We start from the raw sequence: 12724 nt of genomic DNA on the forward strand, positions 1-12724 counted from the left end.
TGTATCAGACGCACCTTAGTCTCCAGAGACACACTGTTGCTTTTCAGTACTTTGGAGAGGTCCCTAACAGCAGACTTTCCCATCGCAATACGTCTTTTAATTTCCTGACTGCTGGTGCCAAGAGTGTTGATTGTGGAGCCAAGCTGACTACAGCTGTGAACAATCTCAATCTCTTCACCATCCATCATGATGTGCAAATATTAGAATATCAATTAACATAATCCATGACAAAATTAAGAGGAATCACAAAGGCATTTCAATCACCACAGAAGAGGCATTTGATAAAGTCCATCACCCATTTCTGACAAAAATTTCTCATTAAAATAGGAATATAAGATAGATCTAAAAGATAATTAAGGGTATTTATGCAAAACCAACAATCAGTAATTATTCAATAACGAGAGACTGAAAAAAATTTCCCATGAGAATGGGAACCAGACAGAGATTACATTTATTAAGTTCACCAATCAGAATTTAACTAGAAGTCCAATCTAGCTCATTAAAGATATAGAAGAAAATAAAGGATGTTAATATTGCTATGGAAGAAGTAAAACAATATTTCTAGCAGGATTCAGTAAAGTAATAGGATACAATATAAACTTATAAAAATCAGTTTATTTTCTCTATAATAATAATACTTTTATAATTCCCCAAAAGACAAAATACTTGAGAATACTTCTAAAACACTAATATAAAGAAAACTGTAAAACATTACTGCAAGAAATAAAAAGAGATCATTATAAACACAAAAATATACCATACTCATGAATCGGAAGGGTGATCTGGGGGGGCCTAGTATAAGAAACTGTGCTGCAATCCAAATCTACCAACTTCTCCATGGAAGAATGGACAGTCTTCTCCAGAGTGACTATTTGCCTCTGAAAATTCACTGGAAGATCAGCTATGAGTCGACTGGATGGTACACAACAACAACATGAATAAAAAGCTTTGTTGTTGCTGTGAACCATAGATTTGGAACTGACCCATAGCCACACTCCGGCAAGTTTTCAGAGGCAATCACATGTGAGGAGATTGCCCATTCTTCTTTCACAGAGCAGTTGATGGCCTCGAACCATGTGTCTATGGTATTGCTGTGCAGCTTCTTGACACTATGAAAATATGAATAGCCAAAATTTTCTACAGGTATAATGCAATCTCAGTTCATATTCCAACAATACTCTAGTGAAATATGGAAAGAAAATTAATGAAAATCAAAGAAGAATTTTAGAATGCAACAATTTTTTTTAAAAAATCAAATTTACGTATTATGAAACACTTAAGTAAGAATAGAGGGTAAAATAAACATTTAAAGAAAGGAGTAATAACTGAGAAAATTTTTAATATTAATTAGCATAATTATACAGACAAAAGATACTCCTCAAATGTGATCAATAATAAAGAGAATCCTGAAAAAAAAATATAAAAACCCTCCAGAAAACAAACCCTCTGGAGAACAACAGTAAGAATGAGGCTAAAAGTAATAAAAGTTAGAAACTATTTTCATTAGAAGTAATAACGGCCAAAAAGAAAAAGTGAAATAAAGGACAATAATTGGTTATACTAAAAGAATAAGTAAACAGAAAAACTAAAGACACAAAATATTTGATGGTGTAATAGCCAACTTGACCTAACTTACATTGATGGGTTACTATAACACAAACTATGATTATACACCAGAGTTCCCTATAATACAACCTTTGGCTATACATATAGAATGAATCATTCTAAATGAACACACAGAAACAAAATTGTGTGTGTGTGTGTGAGTTGATTAACACTCATAGTGAACAACAGATCTGAAACCTGTCTTATCCTGTGCCAGCAAAAAAGATGAGGAAGAAATGCATTGTCTGCAATCAAGAAAAATCCAGAGAGTGACTACAGAACAGACCATCAATTTTTCATATACAAGTTAAGGTTGAAAATATGAACAAATTCTTAAAAATATATCCCACCTGAGTTTTCAGACCATAAAAAGAATAGAGTTGACACACTGAATAATAATGGCAGAAGAAACAGAAGATTTGTAGAATGGCAACAAGGAAATTACAGATGAAGAACGCAAAGATAATTAGGTAAAATGTTTTATGCATGCACTATCTTATGACTAAAACAAAGTATAATATATTGCTGATGATGACATGGGATAAAGAGAAGTCTTTGAAGAGTTAAAAAAACTTTGGAAAATTCTTTGGCAAGATAAATTTTTACTTAATTTTCCCTATGACTCAATATTGATTGATCAGTCACTAAAATTGTATTTTTAGAAAAGGAAATCAGACAGAAGAGAATGTGGCTGTAAATTATACCTGACTCAGCTAAACCTCCAGCAGATTTTCAGGGGCAATAAATATCATAGAAGGAGAATACCCATCTTTGTTCGGCAGAGTAGCTGCTGGACTCCAAATGCATGCCTTTGGTTTGGCAATTCTGCCACTAAGCCATCAGTGCTTGCCTATTGTATAATTCTATTGGTATAAAATTCAAATACAAGTTATACTGATGGATAATAATTAAAGTTAGAACTGTGGCTACCTTTGCAAGATGTTGACTGACTGAATATAAGAAAATGCCTCTATCCTGAACTCCTAGTGTATTTGTTGTTTTTATGTGCCATCGAGTCGTTTCCGACTCATAGCGACCCTATGCACAACAGCTCTAAAACCTGCTCTATCCTGCGCCAACCGCACCGCCTCTGACACACCCATCCCACCGCCCCAGTCACCGAATCAATCCATCTCATAGAGGGTCTTCCCCTCCTGCGCTGTCCCTCCACCCTCCCAAGCATGATGTCCCTCTCCAAGGACCCGTCCCTCCTGGCAACATGTCCAAAGTATGTCAGACGAAGCCCCAGAATTCTTGCCTCCAAGGAGCAGCTTGGTTTAAACCTCTCCAAGATGGATCTGTTTGTTTTCCTGGCAGTCCAGGGTACATTCAGTACCCTTCTCCAGCACCACAGCTCAAAAGCATCCACTCTCCTTCTGTCCTCCCTAGTCATTGTCCAACTCTCTGATGCATAACAAGCGATTGCAAATACCATGACCTGTATCAGACGCACCTTAGTCTCCAGAGAGACACTGTTGCTCCTGAGTACGTTTGAGAGGTCCCTAACGGCAGACTTTCCCATCGCGATACGCTTTTTGATTTCCTGACTGCTGGTACCAAAAGTGTTAACTGTGGAGCCGAGCAAAGTGAAGCTGTGAACACTCTCAATCTCTTCATCATCCATCCTGACGCTGCCAATTGGTCCAGTGGCGAGAATCTTTGTCTTCTTGACGTTGAGCCTTAGTCCATACTGAAGGCTGCAGTCCTTGACCCTTCGCATTAATATGTTAAAAAATGACTGAATTTACTCTTTAGATTTGCACGTTGCAGAGGAATTAAATGGTAACTTAATCAAGTTCCACTGAGATAATAGTTAATTCTCATTCACATTGCCAGTGAGTTGCAACCAATTATAGCAAACTCTCTAGTGGATTTTTAGAGGCTGTAAATCACTTAGGAGGAGATTGTCCTTTTTTTTTTCCAATGGAGCTACTACTGGTGGATTTGAACCCCAGATAATCAATCCCTTTGAGTTAGCAGCACAAATCCTTAAAAACTGTGCCACCAGAGATGTCTAAAATCAGAATAAGTAATTATAAAAGACTTCAATGAAGAATGAAAAGGCAACGTTAAAAGAAAATGTATCTTTGCAATTATTATATCCTACCAAATACTAATATGTAGCATACACTAATAGATTCCATACCTAATAAGAGAAAAGACAATCTACTTAGAAAATAGACTTAATTCTCAAACATATAACTGCCAGAAATACTATTACCAAAAACCATTTATAATTGTGCTAAATTTCATTAATTACTATGATCTACAAGTAAAGATCAAATTGAAGGAATTCTACAAATCCATTAAAGTGGTTAAAATAAAATAAGAAAGAAGATAGGAAATATAGACATAGATATTTAAATTTTATATACTTCTGGTAGGTGTGTAATATACCATGACCATAATATTAGAAAACTCTTTGAAAGTAAATTTCAAGACATACCCTTCTCTAAGGAGTTGAATAATTGATCAACCTTAGGTACAATCCATCAATCTATTATCACAATTTCCCATAGATAAGCTAGTTGTTGCACTTAGTGTGTCAATGATATCACTGAGGTTCTTCACCTTCACCTACCCTGTTCCACCCTGCCTAACCTGATAGCTTTTTCCAAGTACTGGCCCCTCCTGACAACATAATACCGTTTTGGCTGTGCTTATTCCAAGAAAGTTTTCTTCTTTCTTTTGGTCCTCCATGGAATTTTCAATTGCTTAATATGAATGTGAAAGGTATACAATGAACAAGGAAGACTAAAACAGATTGTTGTTCTTGTGCTTACGACTCCTAGCAATGCTATGTACTACAGCTCTGAACTCTGCTCTATCCTGAGACAACCTCATCGTCTCTAACACGCCTACCCCCATTAACCCAGTCACTCAATCCATCTCATCTAGGGTCTTCCTCTCTTGTGCTGTCCCTCCTCCTCCCAAGTATGATGTCGCTCTCCAAGGATGGTTCCTCCTTACAACACACCCAAAGTGTGTCAGATGGAACTTCAGAATCCTTGCCTCCAAGGAGCAGCTTGTTCTCACCCTCTCGCGGATGTACCTGTTTGTTTTTTCAGCAGTCCATAGTATAGTCAGTCCTCTTCTCCAGCACTTCAGCTCAAAGGTATAAATTCTACTACCATCCCTAGTCATAGTCCAGCTTTCTGATGCATAGCAAGTAATTGCAAAGACTATTGCCTGGACCAGGCTGATCTTAGTCTCCAGACTGACACTGCTGCTCTTTCAGGACTGTGGAGAGGTCCCTGACAGAAGACTTTCCCATTGTAATTTGTGGTTTGATTTCCTGGCTGCTGGTACCAAGAGTGATGATTGTGGAGCCAAGCAAACTAAAGCTGTTAGCAATCTCAATCTCTTCACCATCTATCATAATGCTGCCAATCAGCTGAGGGGTGAGAATTGTTTTCTTGACGCTGAGCTTCAATCCATATTGAAGGCTACAGTCCTTGACCTTCTGCAGCAAATGCTTCAGGCCCACCTCAGTTCAGCAAGTAAGATCGTGACATCTACATAAGGCAGATTGTTGATGATTCTTCTAATCCTGATGCTAAATTCCTCTTCGGGGAGCCCAGTCTCTCAGATGATCTGTTCTGCATATAGATTGAAAAGGTATGGAGATAGAAAACATCTCTGGGCAATATCCTTCCCGATTTTGAACAGGTAGTTGCATTTAAATTTTACTTTTGGTGAAAAGTATTGAATATATCCAGCTCTAAAATCCAATAAGGGAGCTCTGGTGGCATATTAGTAAGGATCTGTGCAGCAATCCCAAAAGCTTGCAATTTGAATCCACCAGTTGCTCCAAGGGGATCAACCTCCCTTGCACTTTATTGCCTCTGAAAACCTGCTGGAGGGTCAGCTCTAGATCAGTTCTGACTTGATACACAACAATATCCAATAAGGAAACTCTGGTGGCTGCATTACAATCCCAAAGACACACAGTTTGAACCAGCTGCTCCACAGGGGATAGTTAAGCCGTTTACTGCAATTTACTGCCTCTGAAACCCACTGAAGGGACAACTATGGGTTAGTTCTGACTCCATAACCCACAACAATAGCACAATATCTAATGATCAGAAACATTGCTTGCTGAAAATAGGGAGGACTTAAAATATTTGCAGTGGATGATGAATGTCTACAGCCTTCAGTAGGGATTATATTTCAACATCAGGAAAACAAAACCCCTCATTACTAGGCCAAGAGGCAATATCATGATGGATGGAGAATCTACAATTAACACGATTAGTACCAACAGCCAAGAAAGTAAAAGAAAATATGTATTGGGAAATCTGCTATCAAGGACTTCTCTAAAGTACAGAAGAACAATGATGTCAGTTCAAAGACTAAAGTGCATCCAGTCCAAGCCATGGTCTTATTTATTTACTATATACCTCAGAGTTGGACAATGACTAAAGATCACAAAAGAAGAATCAATGCCCTTAAGTTGTATTAGAAAAGGGGTTTCCTTGGAAGCAAGTATGATAAAGCTTCATCTTACATACTTTTGGGCATTTTGTCAGGAGGGACTAGTCTTTAGAAAGACATCATGCTTGGAAAGGTGGAGAGTAAGAAAGGAAGATATTCAGTGAGATGGATTGTCACAATGACTCTAACAATGGGCTTGAGTGTATCAGAGATGGTAAGGATGGCACTGGATAGGGCAGGGTACAGATTTGTATTTAATGGGATCTCATTTATGGTCAACTTGACAGCACATAACAGCACCACTATACAATAAATTCAGTATAGGGAACTAATATAAATACAATTAGTGTTCACAAATCACACAGGAATAGTTATAGCCAAAATAACCCCAATTATTAATAGCCAAAATTCTTCAACAGTAAAATGGCAAAAATTGATGGTGGTTTGTTTATTTAACATAAAAACAGTCTCTCTCTCCTACCTTTTTATCCTCCTCATCTCCCTCCTTCCTCCCCTCTCCTCTCTCTCGTTTCTTGCCATGGAATCAGAATAGACTCATAATAGATCCTCCGTTGGATTGCTAAGGCTGTATGTAAATTGCATAAGAGGATATTGTCCATCTTTCTTCTGGAAAACTGCTGGTGGATTAGAACTGCCAATGGGGCGTGGCCCAAGGGTTAGCAGCAGAGATCCTTACTGTGTGCCACCAGTGCTCCCAGAATACACAACAGGAAGAGAAAAAGATGAAAAAAGGAACTTTTGTTACCTACTATGTGGTTGCACTGAAAAAACAATCGACATAAAAAAAGACTTATGGGCGAGCTCTGGTGGCCTAGTGGCAAGAATCTGGACTGCAATCCCAGAGGTGAGCGGTTCAAATCCACCTGATGCTCTGCTGGAGAACGAGGGACAACCTCCTCCTGTACCAGTCAAATCCGATTTGATGGTACACACACACACACACACACACACACACACACACACACACACACGACTACAAAGAATCACTTCAATTTATATCACAAAACTAATCTATGGCATAGAAGCAAGGGTCATAAAGGGGCAGCTAGATGCTTTCGGTGTTGCAGAGTATATATCTTGAGTATATTTCATGTGAGTGCTTGATTCCATTGGTCTGTTCTCTTCAATATTAAACGAGCTCCACATTTATAATTTCTATTTTATATTTGAATATATAACTAAGTTAAAAATAATCTTAAAGTTAGGAAGTGAATATTGCTTTCATTAGCTATTTCTTTGACAATGCCTTTTGAAAGGAGGTCATTCTGTTTTGGAGTTTGTTTTCGGAGTTTTGGTTTCTTTTTCCCCCTCCCTCTTTAGGTCCAAAGTGGCATCATCACATCAAGCAGAGGCATTCTCCAGGAAAGGAATTAGCTGTCAAGATAACCCACCACTGACAGCAGGGTACACCACCCACCCACCCACCTGTCCTGCGACCTCTGCTCGCAGTTGCTGGTGTCTGCAGAGTGCGTGACCAAACCTGATTCTCGCGAGACCAACTGCTTCCTACTAAGTAAGCTAACTGCCATCACTAGGGCGGGAATCCGGGAGATCTAACCATGTTGAACCTCCTATTGCTCTTTGGCCTCACTGGGCTCCAGACAGACCAAAGTAAGTAGAAAAACCCTTTCTTGTTTTCTGGGGAAATGTTAGTTGTCATTTGCGAGGCTGAGCCCACTAATTATCGACTAGCACGACCAAAATTTAAATGGGAATTGAAAGTGGTCCCCCTAGAGCCTAGATGGGTTTTACTTTGGCTCAAGAGAAATAGCCTCCAGATTGAAGTTTCAGATAATGCTTTGCTTTGCGTTTCTAAAAATGTTAAAGGTTCAACCTCTTGTAATTGGAGCATAAAAAAGGTCTAAGTTTAATGAAGCATCTGGGTCCTATTGCCCCAAGGTTATTAGAATCTGCATGCACTCTTCCTGTTTCTTTTGACTAGTACTTGTTATGTCAAAAAGAAATGAGGAATTGAAAGAATGAAAAATATTAAAAATATGAAATGGCATATAAACTACTGATTTTGGATGGGAAAATGAAAAGAAAACTATGAGATGATGGCTGTTTTGCTAATATTTCATTTACACCTTGCAGATGAAGAAAAACAACCTGTACAAGTTACAGTTCCAGAGAAAATATGGTCAAAAATGAATGAAGAAGTTGAAACACATGTAATTAAGCATTAATATTTTTTTCTTATTTATTATATTTGCAATAAGTTATTTTTTAAGAAGTTAACCTGGCACATTTTATCCATGCACAGTTACTAAATTTTATAGCAAGATGAAAAAGCTCTTTTGAGAATAATCAAGATTTACAGAATTTTATAGAACTAGAGAACAATGATGTGAGATATCAAAGCCCCAGCTTCGATCTCCTCAAATTTGCTTCTATTTTGGGCATCCTTCAACAATCTCTGGCAAATCCTCTATGGGCATTTAATTTAAAGATATGTTATACTGTTTTTGGCATCTTTACTATAAATGCATTAATACTTAAAACGGCTTTCCATGACATCTTTGTTTATATTTATAACAAGGTCCTAAGTTCTTATTTTTTGGAGAAGGACATCATGCTTGGGAGGGTGGAGGGCAGGCGCAGGAGGGGAAGGCTCTGTAGGAGGTGGATTGATTCAGTGACTGGGGTAATGGGGATGAGTGTATCTGAGACAATGAGATTGGCACAGGACAGAACAGAGTTTAGGGCTGTTGTACAAAGGGTCACTATGAGTTGCAAGTGACTCGATGGCACAAAACGAACAACAAGTTCTTATTTAGAAAGCTTGATGTCTCTTTTACTGAATTATGAAATCATTCCTAAACATTCAAAACTATGTTACTTGAAATATCCCAATTTACTATTTTGATGGACTTGTAGTGATATGGAATTTTGAATAATATATTTTTAGAAATGATCCCCTTGTTTCAAAATACAAAGATTTTAAAAAACTCAAACAAACCCAATGCCTTTTATTCCATCCGAGACTCACACTAACCTTATAAGACAGAGGAAAACTTCTCCATACTGTTCCAAGGAAGTAAATACGGAAAATGGACTGCTGAATTTTTCTCCATAAGCGTGGCTAGAGGCATATAATTACTGATCTTTCAGTTAGCTGAGTCATTTAATATTTTCACTTATAATTACCATTATTAATAACTATAAATATTAAAGACATTTATAACAAGCATGAAATTCAGGGTAGTGGTTAGCCAAAATAAAAGAAAGGGAATTAATATTACTCTGAGAAAGGTAGGTTTGAAATTATTTGCAACAATTTAGAATATTTTATGTGCTTGATGAAACACTTCAGAATGAAGTGCTAATTGTTGTTGTTATGTGCCATCGAGTCGTTTGTGACTCATAGCGACCCTATGTACAAGAGCCTTAAATGCCGTTCTATCCTGTGCCAACCTCGCTGTCTCAAACACACTCATTCCCACCGCTCCACTCACAGAATTGATCCATCTCATCTACGGTCTTCCTCTCCTGCGTGGTTCCTCCACTCTCCCAAACCTGACGTCCCTCTCCAAGAACCAATCCCTCCTTGCAACATGCCCAAAATATGTCAGACAAAACTTGAGAATCCTTGACTCCAGGGAACATTCTGCCTTCACCCTCTCCAGGGCAAACCTGTTTGTTCTCCTAGCAGTCCATGGTATATTCAACACTCTTCTCCAGCTCCACAACTCAAAGGAATCAATTCTCTTTCTATCATCCCTATTCACTGTCCAACTCTCCGATGCATAGCACGTAATTGCAAAGACTATAGCCTGGATCATGCGCACCTTAGTTTCCAGCCTGACGTCATTGCACTTCAGTATTCTTGAGAGGTCCCTCACAGCTGACTTTCCCAATGCAATTCGTCTCCTGATTTCCAAGTGTTGACTGTGGAACCAAGTAAACAAAAACTGTTAACTATCTCAATCTCTTCACCATCCATACTGATGCTGCCAATTGGCTCAGTGGTGAGAATCTTTGTTTTCTTGATATTGAGCTTCAGTCTATATTGAAGACTGCAGTCCTTGACCTTCTGCAGCAAGCGCTTCAGGTCTTCCTCAGTTTTAGCAAGCAGGGTTGTGTCATCTTCATAATGCAGGTTGTTGAAGATTCTTCCACCAATCCTGATGCTGCATTCCTTCTCCTACATCCCAGTGTCTCGGATGATCTCTTCTGCCTACAGATTGAAAAGGTATGGAGACAAAATACATCCCTGACGGACCCCTTTCTTGATTTTGAACCATCCAGTGTCTCCCTGCACTGTTCTGACGACTGCCGCTTGGTCCAAGTATAGGTTTTGCATTAGCACAATCAAATGTGCTGGGATTCCCATTCTTCTCAGAGTCAGCCATAGCTTGTTGTGATCCACACAGTCAAAAACCTTTGCATAGTCAATGAGGCACATATAGACATTCTTCTGGTAGTCTCTGCTTTCTGCCAAGATCCACCTTACATTAGCTATAATATCCCTAGTACTGTGACCTCTTCTAAATCCAGCCTGCACATCTGGCAACTCTCTGTTAACATATTGTTCCAAACATTTTTGGATAATTTTCCGCAGATTCTTGCTTGCATGTTATATCAGTTATATTGTTCAATAATATTGTGCAAATATCTTACACGAAATTTAAATAACAAAAGCTTTCCTCCTAAGACCAAGAAAAACACAATCATACCCACTATTAGCTTTTTTTATCATTGTCCTTGGTATACCAACCAGAACAATAAATATGTATATGTATAAAATAATTGTAAAGAATGGATGCCTTTGAGCTGTGGTGTTGTAGAAGAGCACTGTAGCAAGCGTGCTCTTTAGAGGCATAGGTGATGAGGCTTTGCCTCACATACTTTGGGCATTTTGCTAGAGGGTCTATTTCCTGGAGAGTGACATCATGCTCTGGAAGGTAGAGCATCAGTGAAGGCGAGGAAGATCCTGAACCAGGTGGATTGACATCGTGAGTGGCACAATAAGCTCTAATTTGTCAGGATGTGTAAGGATAGCACAGAATAGGACAGTGTTCAGATTTGTTGTTCATAGGATCACTGTGAGTCATTCTCAACTCTAAGGCACCTAACAACAATACAGCATTAAATCTAGTAGTATGTACGTAAAAGTAGAATTGATAGAGCAATTAGAAAATGTTCTAAAAATGAGATTAAAATTTTAAAATCAACAGTGTTTCTATTCTTAATTCAACTCATTGTTATTGGGTTAGAACTAAATAATAGCTAGCTCTCCATTGGACTTCTAAGGCACTAATTCACATGGGAGGAAATTACCAATCTTTCTTCCTTGCAGTCTTCTGTGGATTCAAATCACCAAGAGGCTGGGGCTTTGAGCTAGAGTACCAACTCCCTAGTATTAAAAATCAAGTACACAGGAACCATAATTTGACCTTGAGTCTATCTCTCAATTTCAAAACCATCTCAGAAACAGATTTGAGGCTTTGGACATTAATGAATCAAGACCAGATGAGCTGTGGGAAAATATCAGGGATATCATCCAGGAAGAATGCAAAAACTCATTACAAAGACAAAGGAGGTAGAAAAGACCAAGATGGATGTCAGAAGAAACTCTAAATATTGCACTGAAGCACTGAGAAGCCAAAGCAAAGGAAGAAATCAAGATATTAAGGAGTTGAACAGAAGATTCCAAAGGGCAGCGCAGGAAGACAAAGTAAAGTATTACAATGAAAGGTGCAAGAACTCAGCATTTCTTAAGCTGAAGGAACTGAAGAACAAATTCAAACCTCACGTGCAATAATTAACAATGTTTTGGGTAGAATACTACATTATCCAGGAAACATTAAAAGAAGATGGAAAGAGTATACAGAGTCATTGTACAAAAGGAATTGGAGGACACAGAAGATTTTCAGGAAACAACATATGAGAAAGAACCTGTGGTGATGAAGGAGGAAGTTCAAGCTACTCTGAAAGAATTGACAAAAAACAAGGCCCCGGGAATTGATGGCATACCGATTGACATATTTCAACAAACAAATGCTGCCCTGGATGTACTCACCAAGTTGTGCCAAGAAAGCCGGAGGACAACCACCTGGCCTACTGACTGGAAGATATCTATGTTTGTTCCCATTCCAAAGAAAGGTGATCCAACAGAGTGTGGAAATTATCGAACTGTATCATTGATATCACACACAAGCAAGATTCTGCAAAATTATAAAAAAAAAAAAACACCACAAAAAACCCCAAACAACTGCACATCAACAGAGAACTGCCTGAAGTGCAGACTGGATTTAGGAGAGGCTGTGGCTCGAGGGATATTATAGCTAATGTCAGATGGATCTTGGCTGAAAGCAGAGAGTACCAGAGGAATGGCCATCTCTCTTTCACTGTCTGTGCAAAGGCAATTAACTGTGTGAATCACAACAAACTCTGCCTGACTCTGAGAAGAATAGGAATCCCAGAACACTTGATTGTGCTAATGCAAAACCTATACTTGGACCAGGAGGCAGTCAACAGAACAAAGCTAGGAAACACTGCATGGTTAAAAATTGGGAAGGGTGTGCATCAAGGATCTGTCCTATCTCCATATCTTTTCAATCTATTTGTGAAACAGTATATCTGGGAGGCTGGGCTCTATGAGGAGAAGTGTGGCATCAGGATTGGAGGTAGACTCATCAATAATCTGCATTATGCAGATGAC

At 38.6% G+C, this 12724-nt stretch overlaps 1 protein-coding gene across 1 annotated transcript in view; it reads left to right on the top strand.

Moving 5' to 3' along the window:
- The window catches only part of LOC102845674 (disintegrin and metalloproteinase domain-containing protein 2-like), a 210866-nt gene that overhangs the window by 6975 nt on the left and 191167 nt on the right, over positions 1-12724 (top strand). The window contains exon 2 of the mRNA XM_006900301.1: positions 11333-11365. Coding sequence (XP_006900363.1) covers positions 11333-11365 — 33 coding nt within the window. The remainder of the gene's footprint in view (positions 1-11332; positions 11366-12724) is intronic.

This window comes from Elephantulus edwardii, unplaced genomic scaffold, assembly GCF_000299155.1.
Source record: "Elephantulus edwardii isolate Elephantulus edwardi_28Jun2011 unplaced genomic scaffold, EleEdw1.0 scaffold00279, whole genome shotgun sequence".
Lineage (NCBI taxonomy): Eukaryota > Metazoa > Chordata > Mammalia > Macroscelidea > Macroscelididae > Elephantulus > Elephantulus edwardii.